Below are 17,460 nucleotides of genomic sequence, written 5' to 3'. Positions count from 1 at the left end.
ATTTAAATGAATGAAAACTAAATAAAATTAAAAGTTCAGTTCCTCAGTCACAGTAGCCAAATTCAAGGCTGGTGGCTACTGGGCTAGCACAGAGATAGAACATTTCCATCATTGCAAAAGGTTCTGTTTGACACTTTATTTATTTGGTTTCAACAAAATGGGCTTACTTTGGTTTTAGCTAACTGAAGCACAGATAAACATGCTTCATGTAATACATTGTCAGGAAATGTTCTTAAACTCTAATTAAAGGATAAGCTTTTAAAGACATAAGTTGTGAAGAAAAAAGTGACACAGCCCAGGCTTGGAATCCTAAGACCTGGAGGAATCCTGGCCCTGCCACTTGCCTTGGGCATGTCACTCTATTGTTTTTGAGCCTCAGAATCCTCATTTGTAAAGAAAAGCTAAAACTAACCCAATGGACTCCGGTAAGAATAAAGTGGTATAACCCGGGTCAATGTTCTTAGCATGGTCCCTGACACATAGAGGGTTGATTCAAAATAGAACAATGAAGAGAATCTAAGCGCTCATAGGGCCAGGTGTGAAGGCAGCGTCTGAGGGCACTAGGTGGTGTAGACGACACCCAGCCATCTGGATTCCCTCCATCTACTGAGAAAAGAATTAGGATTGGACATCACAGGCCTCCCTTGATTCTATTGTTCACTTTCCTGTCTTCTCCTCCTCTCAATATCATTACCCCCACATCTCCCCAGCTGGGCATGGCATGGACTTCCCTCTAGAAACTTTTATTTTAAAAGACAGATATAATGATTCCAACTAATTCTGTAGGAGAACAAGCGAACAAATGACGAAATCAGAATTTGTAAAAAAAAAAAAAAATAAGCTTAGCGTTTGGGGCTTTGAGTTGTAAAGATGATATGACTTGGACCACTATACTCTCACTCTTTGTTTAGTTTTGTTCGCCTTAGGCTTATCCACATGCTAACTGCTGGAAAAAAAAGTCTAAACTCAATGGTGGTTTTTATTTTTCCTTCCAACAAATCTCAAAGGTCTAATAACGATTACCATGTATGAAGCTAAAAGAGCACAGAGAGATCCTGAATGTGTTAATTTTACTTGAGAAAAATTGAATATGAGCCAGAAAGAATATATAATATATGTAAGTCTCATTAAGCTGTCATTACTTGGAAAGATAGTTTCCAGGCAAATAAATACCCAAATCTTGTTCTTGCAGCTCCCTCTGAACAACATATTCAACCCAAATCTATCCTCACACATTCTGCTGACTTCAAAGAGAATTATGGGTGAACAAGAAAATGAGAATCAGGTAGGGAAATTATAATTCCGAAAAAGAAAAACATGCCATCATTGACTGGACCGCTCAGGAAGAAAGCCATTCTCCTTCAACACATTTACCTGCTCAAAAAGGCCAAAATGTTTTGGGGTCTAAATTTTTGCTTCTTTAAAAATAAAGCAGAACTGGAAAAGATACTTTCACATGCCCCCCAAAGTTGGGGGTGTAACTTATCAATAATATTCACTTGTTTTATTCAATACACATTTTCCGAATGTTCCCTCTGTGCCAGACACTGCACACCAATTGGTCAATTCAACAGACTCTTGAAAAGCTTCCCAAAACAAAGTCAGTTTTCAAGCTGTCTAGAGGAAGTAGCAATAGAATTTCAGGTTTTGTATCTTTGATTTAAGTCAATGGGATAATAATAAAAACAGCAACAAAGCCATCAATTTCAGTATCTAGAGGAAAGGACGGACTAGGACAAATGTGAAAGAAAAGCTACCCCACAATGATAACTTGTATCCATCTCACAGGTTAGTGATCTGATTAATACCATAGCTTAGAGGAAGAACACAAGCAGAGCACAGTCCGCTCTGCCAGCTATCCTGACAGAGGTACCGAGGCTGTCTCCAAAGTTAGGGAACTCTCCCTAATAATACTCCCTCATAATACTCTTCCCCATAACCTTCTCTAGCCTACCTCCCAGCTATGTATACTTGTCACCAGCATCACCTTCCAGAGGTAACTTGGCTCCCATTTCTCTACAGAGGTAATGAGGAAGAAATCCTTAAACATGGCATGGAAAAACCATGCTGGAGAGAGCTGGAGAGTGTATGCTGGGGAAAACCGCTCATGTTTCAGAATTTGACAGGGGTGGAAAGCTCAACTCTGCCTGGGCCATGACTTACCTTCGGAGAATGAGATGCGATAATGGCCATATGCCTAAGGAGTGTCTTCAAGTGAATAGAGACTTTTCACAACAAAAGGATATTGGGCCACCAGGGCTGGACAAAGCTGGATATTTGGCATAAAAACACAGTGCATCATAACAAAGTCGTTTAAAACAGAATCTGCAGGAAGAAAAAAACGCAAAGCAGAAAAGGAAATTAGGTTCTTGTAGAAATCTTTAGGAAAGGAAGAATATCTGTTCATTGGCTCTTGGTCAATGGTTCTGAGATGTTGGCTTGGGGTTTTGCTGTACAAAGAAGCACTGCATATAAAAATAATAATGTTGACAGAGCCTGAGATCAAAATTCAGTTTCTTAGGACAGTGGACAAAAAGTATAACATTTGAAAAAGAGACAGCCTGTACAAATGGAACTGGTCACCTTAGCCACAATGAATTTTTAAAAAAATACATATAATTAGGGCTGGCCCAGCGGCACAGAGGTTAAGTTCGCACATTCCGCTTCAGCAGCCCGGGGTTCACTGGTTTGGATCCCAGGTGCAGACCTACACACTGCTTGGCAAGCCATGCTGTCTGTGGCAGGTGTACCACATATAAAGTAGAGGAAGATGGGCATAGATGTTAGCTCAGGGCCAGTTTTCCTCAGCAAAAAGAGGAGGATTGGTGGCAGAAGTTAGCTCAGGGCTAATCTTCCTCAAAATAAATAAATAAATATTTTTAAAAGCCCCATATAATTAAAGAACCACCATGGGCAGTATCATGTATGCAGAGTTAAGACATGGTCATTTCTTTGTCTATCTTACACCATGTCTTTTGTCGATATCTCTTTTTCACCTGCTATTTCAAGAGGGAGCAATGAAGGATGAGAAGGCGACAGAATTATAGGAAGTGGAGGTGGTAAGTGCAGAGAATGAGGGAGACAAAAGCAGGAGAAAATGACAAGATAAAGTCTGTGAGCAGCAACTGAAGCAAAACGAAAGCTCTCCAGCAGATTCAATGGCGAATGTCCTATATTTGAAGCTATTTTTCAGGTAGGTAAGCAAGGAGCTGGCAAGAGAAATAAGGCAAGTCCCAAGACAAGCTGCATTTGCTTCATTTTGAATTCACGCTGGTTCTTCAACGCAAAGACAGCACTGTCCAGGCAGCCTTGCTGGGAAAGCACGTGAAGACAGATCTAAAAGCCCTGGGAGTACGCCCACTGACACTTGCAATCCAAGAAGATGCTACGGGGATTTTCAACTAAAAAATGAACTACACTGGCTGAGATCTGAGAAACATCTAACTTTTCAAATGGGAAATGGTAAGAAATAGGAAAATTTTAACTATGTAAATTAGATTTCCAATGTCTATGTTTTAAACAACTTATCTTGGCAAAGTTGGAATCAGGGACAAAAGGTTTAACCATTATACTCATTTTTTAAAAAATTGAGATATAATTGTCATATAACATTGTATAAGGTTAAGGTGTACAATGTACTGATTTGATACACTTATATATTGCAATATGATTACCACTGTGGCGTTAGCTAAGACCTCTACCATGTCAGATACTACCATTATACTTATACTCATGTAAACCTAAGTGGTGAGTGTGAGCCCAAGCTGTCATTCAGTTGTCACTCAGTGTCAGCAGTCATTTCAGGCCCATTATACTGAGCCAGAGAAGGTGCCAGACAGAAGCTGCATGCAACTTTTTTTGTTAAGTACAAAAGGATTTTGGCTTGTCTGAATTTAACATCTAGAGTCACCTTTATATGTTTTATACATTCTCTGAGGATAGGGGAGGTAACACTTGCTGATAAAGCCTGTGCTAAGGAGTAGTTTAAATGTAGCTAAGGTGGAGATCTGAGTAGGGGACTCCAAGGCTGGGGAGCTGGTCACTCAGCATGGTAACCACCCAGCACCCAAATTTCAAAGTGGCTTTCTTGTTCTCTATGCATACGCAGTAACCCTTGAGAACAGACTTTAAAAAATCATTTCCAACTAGAAAATGATTTCTCAAGTCACTCGATGACAAATGCTGGTCATAGAAGTAAAAAATCTAGGAAACTAATAGTTCTTAGGCAGAAAAGAGATGTTTTGGTAAATTAAGAGAATGTACTGGCAAACCCTGGGGTGTTCATTTCTATGATGTAAACCAGTTTCACTGTCAACTCTGACGTTTCTCACTGTATTGTAAAACACACATGCCAAGGGTCCCCCAGCCCACTGCATCCATGAGTTTCATGGGCCTGAACCAGGATTACTTTTAGTAAACAGAATGACTGTGTGGCACGTTCTTATTTTTTATTATGAGCAGGATACTGACTTATTCTCTATCTCCAAGTCATGAACACTATTTGTGAGAAAATAAAATCAGAAAAACTGTTGGGAATGAAGTTTGATATTAAGTTATGATGTTAAGCTACTTCAAACATCAAACATGGAAGGGTCAGGAACCACATCCCACGTGCCAGCCACAGAACACACTGATTTCTAGGCTTTAATTTTTTAAGAAGCAACAATCTAGTCCCTACTTCTCTTAGAGGTGACTTTAAAAGAAAGATACATTTGTTCTTCATCAAATCTTACAGATCTTTCCTTAGATGCCATAGTCTCTAATGTACCAGAATCTCCCTTTTGAGTCAATATTCACCTTAAGGAAGATGCTGTTTCTCGCATTACGCAATCACACATTCTGGGCAAACAGTTAATCAGATGGGAAAAATCTGCTATATTTTTTCTGACCTTGGGTCCTAGAAATTTGGTTTATTTGAGGTTATGTATGCCTCCTGGAAGCAAGCAAGATGCTAACTGGTCCCTCAAGGGTTTCCTTTCTCAAGAAAAACTTACCACACTCTCCTTGCTTGGACATCTTCAACTATTCCCCAAAGCTTGGTTTTGCATTTAAGACCATCCAGGATCTGTACCCAAATTCTCAGACCTTACCTTCCTTCTCCCACTTATGTATCTGATAGTCTAGAAAAGCAAAACACTTGTTCTCCCTTGTCCACTTCTAGGTCAGAACTAATGCTGTCCCTCAGTGTGGAAGGCTTTGTCCCCATCTCCAGTTACTAGTCACCAGCCTTCCTTCAGGGCCACTTTAAAGGCTATATTCTCCATGACATTTTGCCTGGTCCCCTCAGCCAGTCAGTGCTGCTGAAGCACGGACCACATTCTGCCTGATATTCAAGCTATTTGCACATTCCTTTCTGTCCTCTAGTAGGTTACAAACTTCCTGAGGGCGGGAGGCTGATTTCTTATTCACATTGCGTGGTCCAGAGCATCCAGCTTAGTGGCTGCCCAACAAGAGACTCAACAAATATTGAAGTGAAACTAACTGCCCTGGAGCCAGAGATCCTACCATTTATATCTACTGCTCCCCAGTTAATTCACTACATAAAAAAAACCCCTCAGATAATCTATTTAAAGAATGAGAAACTGGAATGGGGAGATAAAATAGGAAGTAAATCAGTGGTAAAATACTTATAGGAGATATATAATAATAACGATAACTTTGCAAAGAGGATGGAAATGGACTCTGAACTACCACTCAGTTCTTGAGATAAATCTTTGAACTTCTTTTAGTGAGAAATGCTCTTCTATGAGCTCAGTGTGCTTGAAATATTAACCCATTAGTCTGAGAGACAGGCCAGTAGCATAGGATTTGAAAAAATAGTTGAATGTGGACCATTCCAAAGTCACGTACAAGATGGTAACCAAGGTGGAGAATGATATAAAAACTCAGAACACTTAGCTCACTGGTGAGATTCATCTCATGCACCCTCAAATCTCTGGGTCTTAGTTAACAAGACTGGCTTACTGTGAGGTGGCGTGATGGGTTGAGTTTTGTCCTCCAAAAAAGGTCTGTTGAAGTCCTAAACGCCCGGGACCTGAGAATGTGACCTTATTTGGAAATAGGGCCTTTGCAGGTGTTAAGATGACGTCATTAGTGTTTCCTTATAAAAAAGGGAAATTTGGACACAGAGACAGAGGCACAGAGGGAAGACTTTGTGAAGAGGCACAGGGAAAATGCCATGTGAATGAGAAGGCAGAGATCTGGATGATGCACCTACAAGCTAAGGAATGCCAAAGCCTGCCAGCAAACCAGAAGCTGGATGAAAAGCATGGACCATACTCTCCCTCATATCCCTCAGAAGGAACCAACCTTGCCAACACCTTGATCTTGGACTTCCAGTCTCTAGAGCCGTGAGACAATAAATTCTGTTGTGGTACTATGTTACGGCAGCCCTAGGAAGCTGCACAGTGGTGTTTAGTTATACTCTGGGCAGCCCGAGAAGGTACAGCCACAAAGAGAACCATTTTACTCCCAGTTGGAGCAAGGTCGGGCTTTTCATGTAGGCAGCTTCAAGTCCTTTATGGGAATAGGCAGGATTTAAATTGCAACCTAACAGAGGCCTACGGAAGGCTACTCCTAATACGTGTGAATGAGACTAAGCCATCTATAAAGGTCAGTCAGGGCTAGAGTGGGCAGAGGACGGTCAGAAGGATTACTCCCTGACTGGGCCACACAAGGATGCTCCTCTAATGTTAATGCATATAATCCCCTTCTACAACTGCTTTGGCTAGACACACTGAGAATGAACTCAGGATATATATTTTTTTTTTTGAGGAAGATTAGCCCTGAGCTAACATCGGCTGTCAATCCTCCTCTTTTTGCTGAGGAAGACTGGCCCTTAGCTAACATCCATGCCCATCTTCCTCTACTTTATATGTAGGACACCTGCCACAGCATGGCTTGCCAAGTGGTGCCATGTCTGCACCTGGGATCCAGACTGGTGAACCCCGGGTCACCAAGGTGGAACACACACACTTAACTGTTGCGTCACCGGGCTGGCCCCAGGATTTTTTTCTTTTTTTATAATGCTTTGCATGGATTTAATGGATACATGAAACTGTTCTAAGTGTTTACCTGTTGCTTCATTTAAAGCTGGCTCAAGGCGTATTGTTTCTAGAAAATGCTCTAAAATTTTTTCAGGTGTTCCTGACATCACAGTATACCTGGATAAGAAATAAAAACATCATTAGGTTTTAAAAGTGGGCAAATCATTAATAAATAACTTCTCACATACCTACATTGTTTATTTTTGAGATCCCAGGGAACCATGCTGACAACTTCTGGCCCATATGCACCTTAAGGTGAGAGAGACCACGTACCTTGCCGAGGTCACACAGGAAGACAACGGAAAAGCCACAAAGTGAAGTGGTTATTAAAACGTTAATTCTTTTTTCCCTACGCGGAACTAAAGTGAACTTCTTAGAGAGTGGCTCGCAGGCTGGGAACTGAGAAATTTGTTCCAAGGGGAATGAAAGGAACATGTATCTCAGGGCAGTTCAGGACAGGCAGGGGGAGCTGGCGAGAGGAAGCGACAGTAAACCAGGTTATCCATATATGGGTCACTTGTAGCAAAATTTCACTCCCACACTGGATTCCCCTGCCTATTTCTGGAGTGCTGTCTTTCCCAACTGTACGCTGGTATGTGCTTTGGAAAGGCAGCTGAGAATAAAACAAGAGAAAAGAAAACAAAACCCAAAATACCAATGAACAAACAAACAAACCCCAGTAGCATCTGAATAGGAAATAAAACATCAGTAGAAAATCCATGTAATTTATTTCAATGTCCAATATAAATTATTTTGCGGGGGGTGTGTTAGCCATTATTTAAGAAGATCCATCCATGGGGCTCTTCAATCAACAGGAGAGGATTTATTCTTTAAATTGAACGTGGGTTATTTCAAAGTCATATTCACGATGGTAACAAAATGGAATGAACACCATACACACATTGTATAGAAGACATTAAGATGATCTGGTGTTCCTACCCCAAAACTCAGACTTTGCTTTTCCGCTTGGCATTTCACTTGAAGCAAAATGACAGGGAAGAAAAAACAATGGAAATAAAATCCTCTTCTATTCAGAAAGCAGCAGTAGAATTCAGCTCCCGGAGAACCCACATTTCTTCGCCTCCTCACCGACACCCTCTCCCTGCCTGTTTGAGACCTCGCAGGAAGTGTGCTGAGATCCCGAGAATGTCTCTAACATATTTAGTCTCATAGTCTTCACCTTCTGTCCGAGGGAGTGAAGAGGAGCCCACTCAACACATGACCCTGCGACGTGAAAAACGGAGAGCGAGTCGATCAGCCCTGGTACTGAATGAAGCAGCACATGCAGTCTAACTGGAAGGTAACCGGCAGCTGAAGCTTTTCTGTGTGTGCATTCGTGTGTGTGTGTGTGTGTGAACTCAGGGCCAAAAGGAAGCTGAAGAGTTTACATCGTTGAGGAAACCTGTCTTTGGAGCCTAGAGGAGGAGCAGGGGAATTAGAAAAAAATTATTTACTTTAATCTCAAAAGTATGACCTCTTTCTCAAAGTAAATAAGGTAGAAAACAAGGGTTTTTCCTCTAACAGGCAATGACTATTTGAGGAAAGGAGAGGGCATATCTATAAAGGACATTCAACACTAAAATGGAGAAAATTGCTGAGTTCATTCAATAATTCCTGAAATACAGGATTTTTGGACAGCGCTCACCAGATGAGCTGGAAAAGGAGCAGCATCTGGCCACACTAACTAACAAGGAACTGCAGTTGGAGGGGGCATTCAACATCTGTCAAATGCTTACGAGGCCCCAGACAACCAGGTGGGCATTGAATGACATCGTCATCTTTACTCCTGCTAGTCAAATATTATCTTCATTCTGCAGATGGAGAAACCGGGCAGCGAGGGGAGGCGTTAGGCCTGTGGTCCCAGAGTTAGTAAATGTGAGATCTCTGCTGTGAGCCAGGTCTGGCTTCAGAGCACAAGTGTGTGTCTCATAGGGCTGCTCTGCCTGTGCAGCAAGATGCTCGGGGCAGAGGCTCCGTCCAGGTCCCTGGAGCTCCTTACAAACAGGAAGTCTGCTGTGCAATTTAATATCCCCTCTGAAAAGGGCTTGCTTGTTTCTGAAAACAAGTTTTATTTAAATAAGAGTGTAAATATGTAACATAGAAAACCAGTTACTCATTTCACATGGCATTGGACTTGTTGCTAATAAGGGGCAAGCTCCACAGCTGGGTATGTGACTGGTACATCAGTTTGAAATTTGTTACTTTGTCAAAAGCTTAACTCTGATAAAAGATTGGCTTCACATTCTGGTGTTCTTTGTTTGGATATCTCTTAGCTAGGGTATTACGTCTGGTCAAAAAGAATAAAGACCTGAGTGGCAAGCCAGATATCCTATCATGTCACTAGAGAAAAGTGGCCTCTCTAAGCTCTGCCCACCTGGTCAGTCTCGGACGCCAGGGCATCTTTCTTTTGCTGTCAAAGGCTCCCTCTAGTGGTACAGCTGCCATGGCAGCCTCACCTCATCCTCTCCCTCTTCTCAGCTCCACAGATGGCTGTTCAGGTGGTGACATTCTCTTAGGGCAGGGATCTCTGGAGAGGGAGGGCCAGGGAGCCTCTGGCCAGACATAGCCGGCTGGGATCTGGCAGCTATGGGTTTGGCGGAAACATCACTTCATTGCTTTGTTTCAGGCTGCCCAGTGCCGGGAGCCTACTTCTTGACCCCTGTTTAACTGAGGGACTTGAAGACCAGACAGGGTGGCTCTTTTCAGTTTACTGCACCAAGGAGCTACTCTAGTTGAAGTTCAAGAGAGCCCCAATTGGTTACACTATCCAAGCTGTGAGGTTTTAAGACTGTGCCAGAAGATCTTTTCCTCCCCCCAAGTGTGGCAATGAGGACACTTCTATCTGCACCTAGAACCAAAAGAGAGGTGGGGGAGGGGGACCTGAAAGAGACCCTTTCTGCAAACAAGATGGAGCTCAGCAACTGGGTGGTTGTTAGTCTAAGGAAAAAGCAACTCAGTAACTAAAATAGGGAGAGCTTTCAAATTCTCTCTTAAGAAAACCACCTAAGCACAGAGCAGAAGATATCCACAATGGTAAATGTATGAGGGCTCCATCTAGTGTATCCATCATGAGACATACTGTCTTGTTATTGACATTTTACTATCACATTCAGAGTTGAGTGGCTTGGGGAGAGTCAGGCAGTTTCGAAAGTTTAAAATGTATACATAAACTATTCTGGATTTCTCAGGAGAAAAATGAATCCAAACAATAATATTATTAGCACCAACATGGTGACCCTCTTTGAAAAGCTCAAAAAGCACAATTTCTGAGGAGACAGAGGCCCTAATGGTTCCTAAATTTTAAGTCCGTCCATAGACATGGTTGTTGTCATGTTATTGAAGTTTTCCAGAAGATCAGGCCTAAATTCACTTACCCAGCCCCCCTTTCCAACTCTGGTCTGGTATGGAAAAGCTCAACGTGGACAATGACCCCTTGAGAGAGTGGCTTTTTACTCTTCAAGGAACTGATTTTGTGGGTGCATTATTTTGTACTCATTGATATGTCTTAAATGGTGTGGTGTGAACACACACAAGGTTTTGAATTATAGATGAAATTTGGATCGGTGTACAGGACACGAATAAGGAGATACAAGGGAAATCAGATCCAAGTCTAAAACAAATTTAATGCACATGGCCTCCCCTTTCCTGTTCCCTTTAGTTTGATTTCATTAAAACAATCAATATTTGGAGGGCACTCTGAATGCAAGATGTTGTAACAAGCAAACACTTTTGATCACTTCCCCACGATATAAAGATGCGAAGGAAAGGGACCTCCAGCGACCTTTTGGTGAAATGTTTCAAGGTTAAGGAGAGTTTTTAAGGCTTACTTTTCCAGGTAGCAAAATTGTCCTGAGCCATCTGAGGCATTTTTAAAGAATGCAGATTACCCCTGTAAAATGGTCTAGTTATATTTAAGAGCACTAAAGAAAATCTTTGGGGGTAGTCCCAACATTCCATAAAAAATGTTTTCATTCTCATCTTCCTCTGTGGGCTGAAGGGACAACTGTTGAAAACACTTGAGCAAGAACATTTTCAAGAATGAATGGTAGTGAAAAATAAATAATAAAGGATTCTGGATGGTAATTTTATACATTTGTAAGTCAAAGGATAGTTTTTTACATAGTCTATTTTATTTCAGCCCTTCTGAAATATACTGGTTTGCAATGTTGACGAGATAGTGTTGAGGATATCGTATTTTGCTATAATAACTTGCAAGGCTGAAGGAGCAAAAGCATTGAAGTTGGTCAAGCCAGACCTGAGTCCCAGCTCTACCATTATAAGCTTTATCATCTTGGACAAGCAACTTGCTTCTCTGAGCCTGTATTTCTCCATCTGTTAAAAGGGGTTGTGATAAGGATTAGATAAAATAAGCTATGACTATTCAACAATATTATATTTCTTCCTGCCTTCTTTGAAAATATGTTGATTTATCCAGATGAAAACGTCTGAGGCTTTTAGTCTAAACAATAAAAATGCATCCATTATGGTGAGTGTCCTGATTAAAGGAAACACCCCATTTATGTGTCAAACAAAGGAAAATTACTCGGGGTGCATTCTTTTTCAACATATTATTCAGTAACGTGTCTTTAGCTACAGAATTGCTGTTTTTATTATTCCAAGATTGTAAATTAATCTTTATTTTAAAAACTAGATTCTGTAATTTTCTACAATTTCTTAGAGCTATGTTTCCTAATTCTCCTATCTTATCATTCAAATCTTGGTATTTTTGATGAAAAATTCTCATGCAGGAAGTTGCAGCAAAAGATGGAACTGAACACAGAAATACTGAAAAAGACTCAGGTTAAACAGGGGACCTGAGAAACGTGAACCAAACGCCCTTTTGACATTAGCAGGAATAAGTAGGGATGAGGCCAAGTGGATGCTTCTGGGCTGCAATCAACAGACTCTCTTATATTGGAAGTCTGGGTCTCCCTTAAAGATGCTCACTCTGATAACAAGATGAATACACTTCTTGAGAAATCCTCCATATGAAATTCAAATACCAAAGGTTCTCATCACCTAGGGGCCTAAGTATCCTGTGAGCTGCCCGGCATTCCCATTTCCATTGTTCTTTCTCTTCCAAAGCTATTACAGTTGGACACTGTATACCAAGAGCGTTTTTAGAGTAGAGGAATATTCTCCCTCCAATTACTCTAGGCAGCACCAAGCTCAACGCAGTGCCAGAAATGGATACATTATACTCCACAAGATGTGTGATTAGTCAATAGAGAGAAAAAAAGCCACATGCATTGCCATCTTCCGCAAAAAATGAGACCATGCTATTGTAGAAATGATGATACCATGTGAAAAGGTTAATCATAGTCTGGCAATCGCAGCGTTGGACGCAAACCTACTTTTGCTGAGGCTGTGAGTTTCCTTGATTAGAAGCCCTGTTCCCTGCTGGGACCTTCTCCAGCACCAAGACATCTTGGTCATGTTCTTTAAGTCTGACTGTATTCGCCTCAACGTCCTGCAAATACAAATTACACCACATACAGATGCTGCTGTTTTCTCAGACAATGAAAAAAATTTCAAATGCTTCAGAAACTCATTTGGTGCTTGTGATGCTAATTGTTGCGTCTACAAATTAAGTCATTTTCAAAGTCAAGGGCTGCAACGGTCACAGAGAGGACCAGATGAGGTTTGAGGCATGTGATTTTAAAACTTTGCTTCCCCCCCCAACCCCACCCGGATTCAGGAAAACAGCAAAGTAGAGAGGATGTGGCTGTGCTCTGAGAAACCTTTCGGAGAGGGTGGTAGAGCAGGAAGATGGGAGAGCAAATGCACCGATTCTTATCAAAAGATGTGGCAAACAGCACTCAGCTGTGGCAAAGTTCTTTCATTCTGATTTTCTTCTGAGGGTATTTAGTTTTCACAGCAGTAGCACCTTTTCTCTCTAATCAAAAGACATTGTTATTTTTTAAAAAATCAGTTTGAAATGTGTTAAAAACATTATTCGGTTATTTTGAATAATTTTATAAGTTACATCAGTGATAGTGGTCTTACTTAATCTATTCTTTCAAAGAATCTTTTGGCTGAGTGTAAACTCCATGTGTGTAAACTTCAAAGAGTTAGTAGTTTACCTCTAAATTTCAATGTCATTTTAATAATTAATTTAAAAAATTTAATGTGCTTTTTCTCATCATTTGGTTCTCATTTTAAGAGAGATTAGATAAGAATCAAGTCAAATTCCACGTGGTATTTTTTCTGTTTTAGTCAGTGGTATAATTTTTTTTTTTTTTTTTAAAGATTTTATTTTTTCCCTCTTCTCCCCAAAGCCCCCTGGTACATAGCTGTGCACTCTCCGTTGTGGGCTCTTCTAGTTGTGGCACGTGGGACGCTGCCTCAGCATGGTCTGATGAGCAGTGCCATGTCCGCGCCCAGGATTCGAACTAACAAAACACTGGGCCGCCTGCAGGGGAGCGCGCGAACTTAACTACTCGGCCACGGGGCCAGCCCCGTCAGTGGTATAATTTTTAATTTAACTTTCTCTGCAGTAAGAGAATACATTCCTAAGGGAAATTTTGCTGTCAGAAATTTTGCCACCAAAAGCAAATGTGGCTCTGTAGGGATAGGTGTCCATGCATAAGGAATGGAAAATGACACTGTAAATCATCGTTGAATAATGTCAAACGTAGCAGAAAGCACAGAAGCTGCATTTAGGACTCTAGGGTAGGACAGAGGAAGATGCTAAGGCTGGGAGAGGCTGAGAAGGGAGTCTGCTCTGTGAGCCAGGAGGCAAGGGAAAGGAACAAAGTGATCCTAGAGGGAACAGTCTCAATGAGTGGTCTCAAGCTGGGGTGAGATCACCTGAGAGGACTGGGGTGATGGGACACTGTCATTATCCCCAGCAGTCCACAATTAGGCTTCTACCAGCCAGAGCTGGGTTGTTGCTCCCAAAGAACCAGGACCTGCTTGGTGGCAAAAGACCAGGGACCATCTCTTCTAAACATCATCCACTCTCACAAACCTTAACAAGTTTACCTTAGGCCCATCTGCAGAGCCAACTTTAAGTGCAATTTCATGGCTCCTTCTACCACCTCCATTATTCTTCACCTACTTGCCGATATCTGAAATTCTTTTAGCGTGAATCGATTTGACATAAAGTACTTGCAATGAAAATGTTTGGTTGGAGTAACCCATGATTGATGTTATTTCGCACTAAAATATAATTACTCAATAAATCAAGAGAGTGTGTGGTGATATGAGAAAGGCTCAGATTTGAGATTCGGATCTTTGAGAAAGGTCCAGAAGAGACAGGAGGTAGAGGCTAGGAAAGGAGGCCTAGGATAGAGAAAGACGTGGAGGGTGAGGGGAGGAAGGACACAAAAAGGGAAGACAGGATTGCCAAAGAGAAACGTCTCAGACTTTGACACTTTGCCAAGGCAATCCCTATTTTTCTTCAGTTCTCACGGACTGGTTCAGATGTGTGTAGAGTTATCTGGTCCAGCACAGCGTGCCACCTGTGCAGCTTTACTGAACTGTCCACCTTTGGACCCCAGAACGCACACCAGCACATTGAATGTCCCAGGTTTGTAACCCAGGCTTTTTGTTCCTTGAGCATTCATTAATCACAGTACTGCTCAATTAACACTACGATCAAGTCTTCACTTATCTGACAAAAGGATAAACGGGATACCCCTCAGCCACACTTTGCCTTAGACTCACCCTCAGGATTCGGTTGAAATCCTCCTTGTCCACTCTTAAGAAATGGCAATTATCTTCTCGCAAGACGATGGAGGCAGCTCTCGGGGCGTCGTTCACTAGTGCTAGCTTGCCAAAGTCATCTCCCTCATGCAGGGTGCAGACCACACCCTGGAGAGAGCAGAACATTCAGAAGATGATCCCTGAAATGGGGCAAACACCCCCCCCCGCCTCACACCACAGACCCTTTCCCCTAAAACACTGCATATATAAATGAGCTGTACTCAGGGGTACCAAAGGAGGGTCACATAATTCAATTATAATGTTTCATTTTTCTTTCATTGAATAATACGGGCTAGGGCCTAACTTAAATGTATACATTATATCTATAAGGAGATGAGCCCCAGAAAGTTCAATACAACTCTGAGTAGGATGGTTTATGATTAGAGATGCTATAATGTCTTTCCTACATCGAGTAACAACGTTGTTGCAGTTTAATCGTAGCACTACATTGTTAATACTTAAAGTGATGCTAGTAAATGGAGCACAATAAAGTTTCAAAAAGAAAAAGATATATATATATATATATATACCTTGCCATAAATGACTACATTCACCGATCCTTTTAGAATAATGTACCAGGAGGTACCTTCTTCCCCCTGGTTGAACACTAGATACAAAAAGATGAAAAGCCTTATGACAAGAATGGAAGCACATCAATATAAATTACAGCTCATCAAACCATCATTTGTAAGTCCCCAGAATTACACATTTATTCCAGAAGGGAAAAAACATTACTGGCAAATACTAACTTATTCAGATGGAATATGATTTCCTTTTCTATAGAACATGAAAGGAACAGAAATACTGCACTACTTGCTATGCCCTAAGATAGGTATTTACTAGAGATCAATTCACCAGCAATCCATTTCTTAAAGCAATAAATACACTTTCCCTCACAATTCATCAAAGCTTATTATGCTACAGAAAATAGTTTTTAAAAGTAATCTGACCAGTAATGTGAAGTTTGAAAACATGCAAATCAGCCCTACATATTGTTTATGAATACCTATCCACACATGTTTTAAAAAATGGGTTGGAATGATAACTATGTCCTGTAGGGTAGGAGTTACCTTGGGGAGGGAGGGAGAAGAATGAGATAAAGGAGGAAATAAGGGGCCTTCAACTGTATGTGTATAATTTCATTCTTTAGAAAATATGAAAAAAATCTGGCATAATGTCAGGGTTTGATAAAGATTAAAAAGCTGTTAGTAATAATCTCTATTTTTTTGTTTGAAATATTTAAATATTTCATAATAAAATAAAAACAATCAGTAAGTTTGAGTGAAAAGAATGAAAGAGAAGTTGTAAGTCATCAGTGATTGTAAAAATAAAAGAATTAAAGTAAACCTTTAAAATTTAAAGAAAGGACATTCTTACTAAGACACATGTCAGTGTTGGAAACACCCGAGGACTGAAAGTAAAACATTTTGAAATATAATTTTTAATTCTTTTTGCTTTTACAATTCATGTTCTCTGCTTATTTGACTAACACAAAGAGTGAGATTTTCCAGAGATTGTTTCTGGAAAACTTAACAGGTGTCCATTAAAAAAGCGTTCCATGTCTCCCTAGGTCTAGGCAGCGTCAGTTTAAATGACATGAACATTTTTCTTTCTTGCAGAACTTCTGAGGACCTTAGCGTGCTGATGCATCTTATGATTCTTCAAGAGAGATTAGGGAAGGTGGCATTTCCTAACCGGAGTAGACCACTAACAACGTTTTTCAAAAAAAATTTTGTAGGACATGTGGGAAATGCCAGCCTAAATAATTTTGTTCATGCTTATTAATATCAAATTTTAACTTCTCGCTTCCAGATATGATCACAGAATTAAACTACAACCTGGATTCTGGAGAGATACTATATATTAACACTGCATAAGTATTTGGGGCAAAGAAATTCTCTCAGGCTTGGAGCTGATAGCGGATAGACAGAAGGAAAAGAAAGCAGGAGAGTTTAACATTTTAACTAGCAAGCTCGAGATAGATTAGTTCCTCTAAAGCCACAAATGGAAGTGAGGTCACCGTGAAAGGGTGCCTAGGGTCCTGCCTGAAGAGCAGAGACTTCATCCCACCCTCTTTACAGACTGCCTGGAGCCAGTAGGGTCGGGCTGGCAACCGCTCCCAGGCTGGGACCAGAAAACCACCGTGCTGCGCAATAGCAGACACGCACAGGGAATAATCACAGCCGAGAACCACAAAAGTGCCAGAGGACAGCCTGCCCGGTTAGACCCAGGCCCAAGAAAGGGGAGCGTTTGCAGTCAGGTTCCTGCGGCACATGCTCGCGAGGGGGCTGGCCAGGTGCCGTGTTCCACGACAGCTGTCACTTACACACGGTTCCTCCTTTGGCGTGCGACTCAAAAATGAGAACACCTGCCAACTCCCGTTTCACCTAGAAGAAAAAGAGAAAGAACATGAAAGGCCGTACTTGACGGGGGAAGGGGCTCGTTCCCTTTCCAGACCGTGCGAACTGCACCCTCTTCCCACACAGCCATCTCCCACCTCGCTTGCTGCTACTCTCATCCAGAACCACTTTCCAGAAATCTGCCCCTAGATTCTTAAAGCTCTTACAAAATCTATTTCATAAGCTAACTCATACAAGACAATCTGCCTACATACCGTCTAAAACATGGCTTCACACGTATGATCTAGCAATTTCTCTGCCTTTTATCTTGGGAGAGAAGGTGAGAGCATCTATAACATCATATGATG

At 41.2% G+C, this 17,460-nt stretch overlaps 1 protein-coding gene across 32 annotated transcripts in view; it reads right to left on the bottom strand.

The window, feature by feature from the left end:
• The window catches only part of RAPGEF4 (Rap guanine nucleotide exchange factor 4), a 296,774-nt gene that overhangs the window by 45,531 nt on the left and 233,783 nt on the right, over positions 1–17,460 (bottom strand). For 31 of the 32 annotated variants that reach the window (XM_070580180.1, XM_070580182.1, XM_070580195.1 and 28 more), the window contains 6 exons: positions 17,080–17,140; positions 15,284–15,360; positions 14,715–14,861; positions 12,401–12,516; positions 7,075–7,163; positions 2,247–2,325 (listed from right to left, as the gene is read on the bottom strand). In XM_070580180.1, coding sequence (XP_070436281.1) covers positions 2,247–2,325; positions 7,075–7,163; positions 12,401–12,516; positions 14,715–14,861; positions 15,284–15,360; positions 17,080–17,140 — 569 coding nt within the window. Of the gene's footprint in view, positions 1–2,163; positions 2,326–7,074; positions 7,164–12,400; positions 12,517–14,714; positions 14,862–15,283; positions 15,361–17,079; positions 17,141–17,460 lie in introns of all 32 variants that reach the window. The other variant, XM_070580210.1, reaches the window with a different exon arrangement.

This window comes from Equus przewalskii, chromosome 17 (genome assembly GCF_037783145.1).
Source record: "Equus przewalskii isolate Varuska chromosome 17, EquPr2, whole genome shotgun sequence".
NCBI classification, from domain to species: Eukaryota; Metazoa; Chordata; class Mammalia; order Perissodactyla; family Equidae; genus Equus; species Equus przewalskii.
This window is presented reverse-complemented; position numbering and strand designations above follow the sequence as displayed.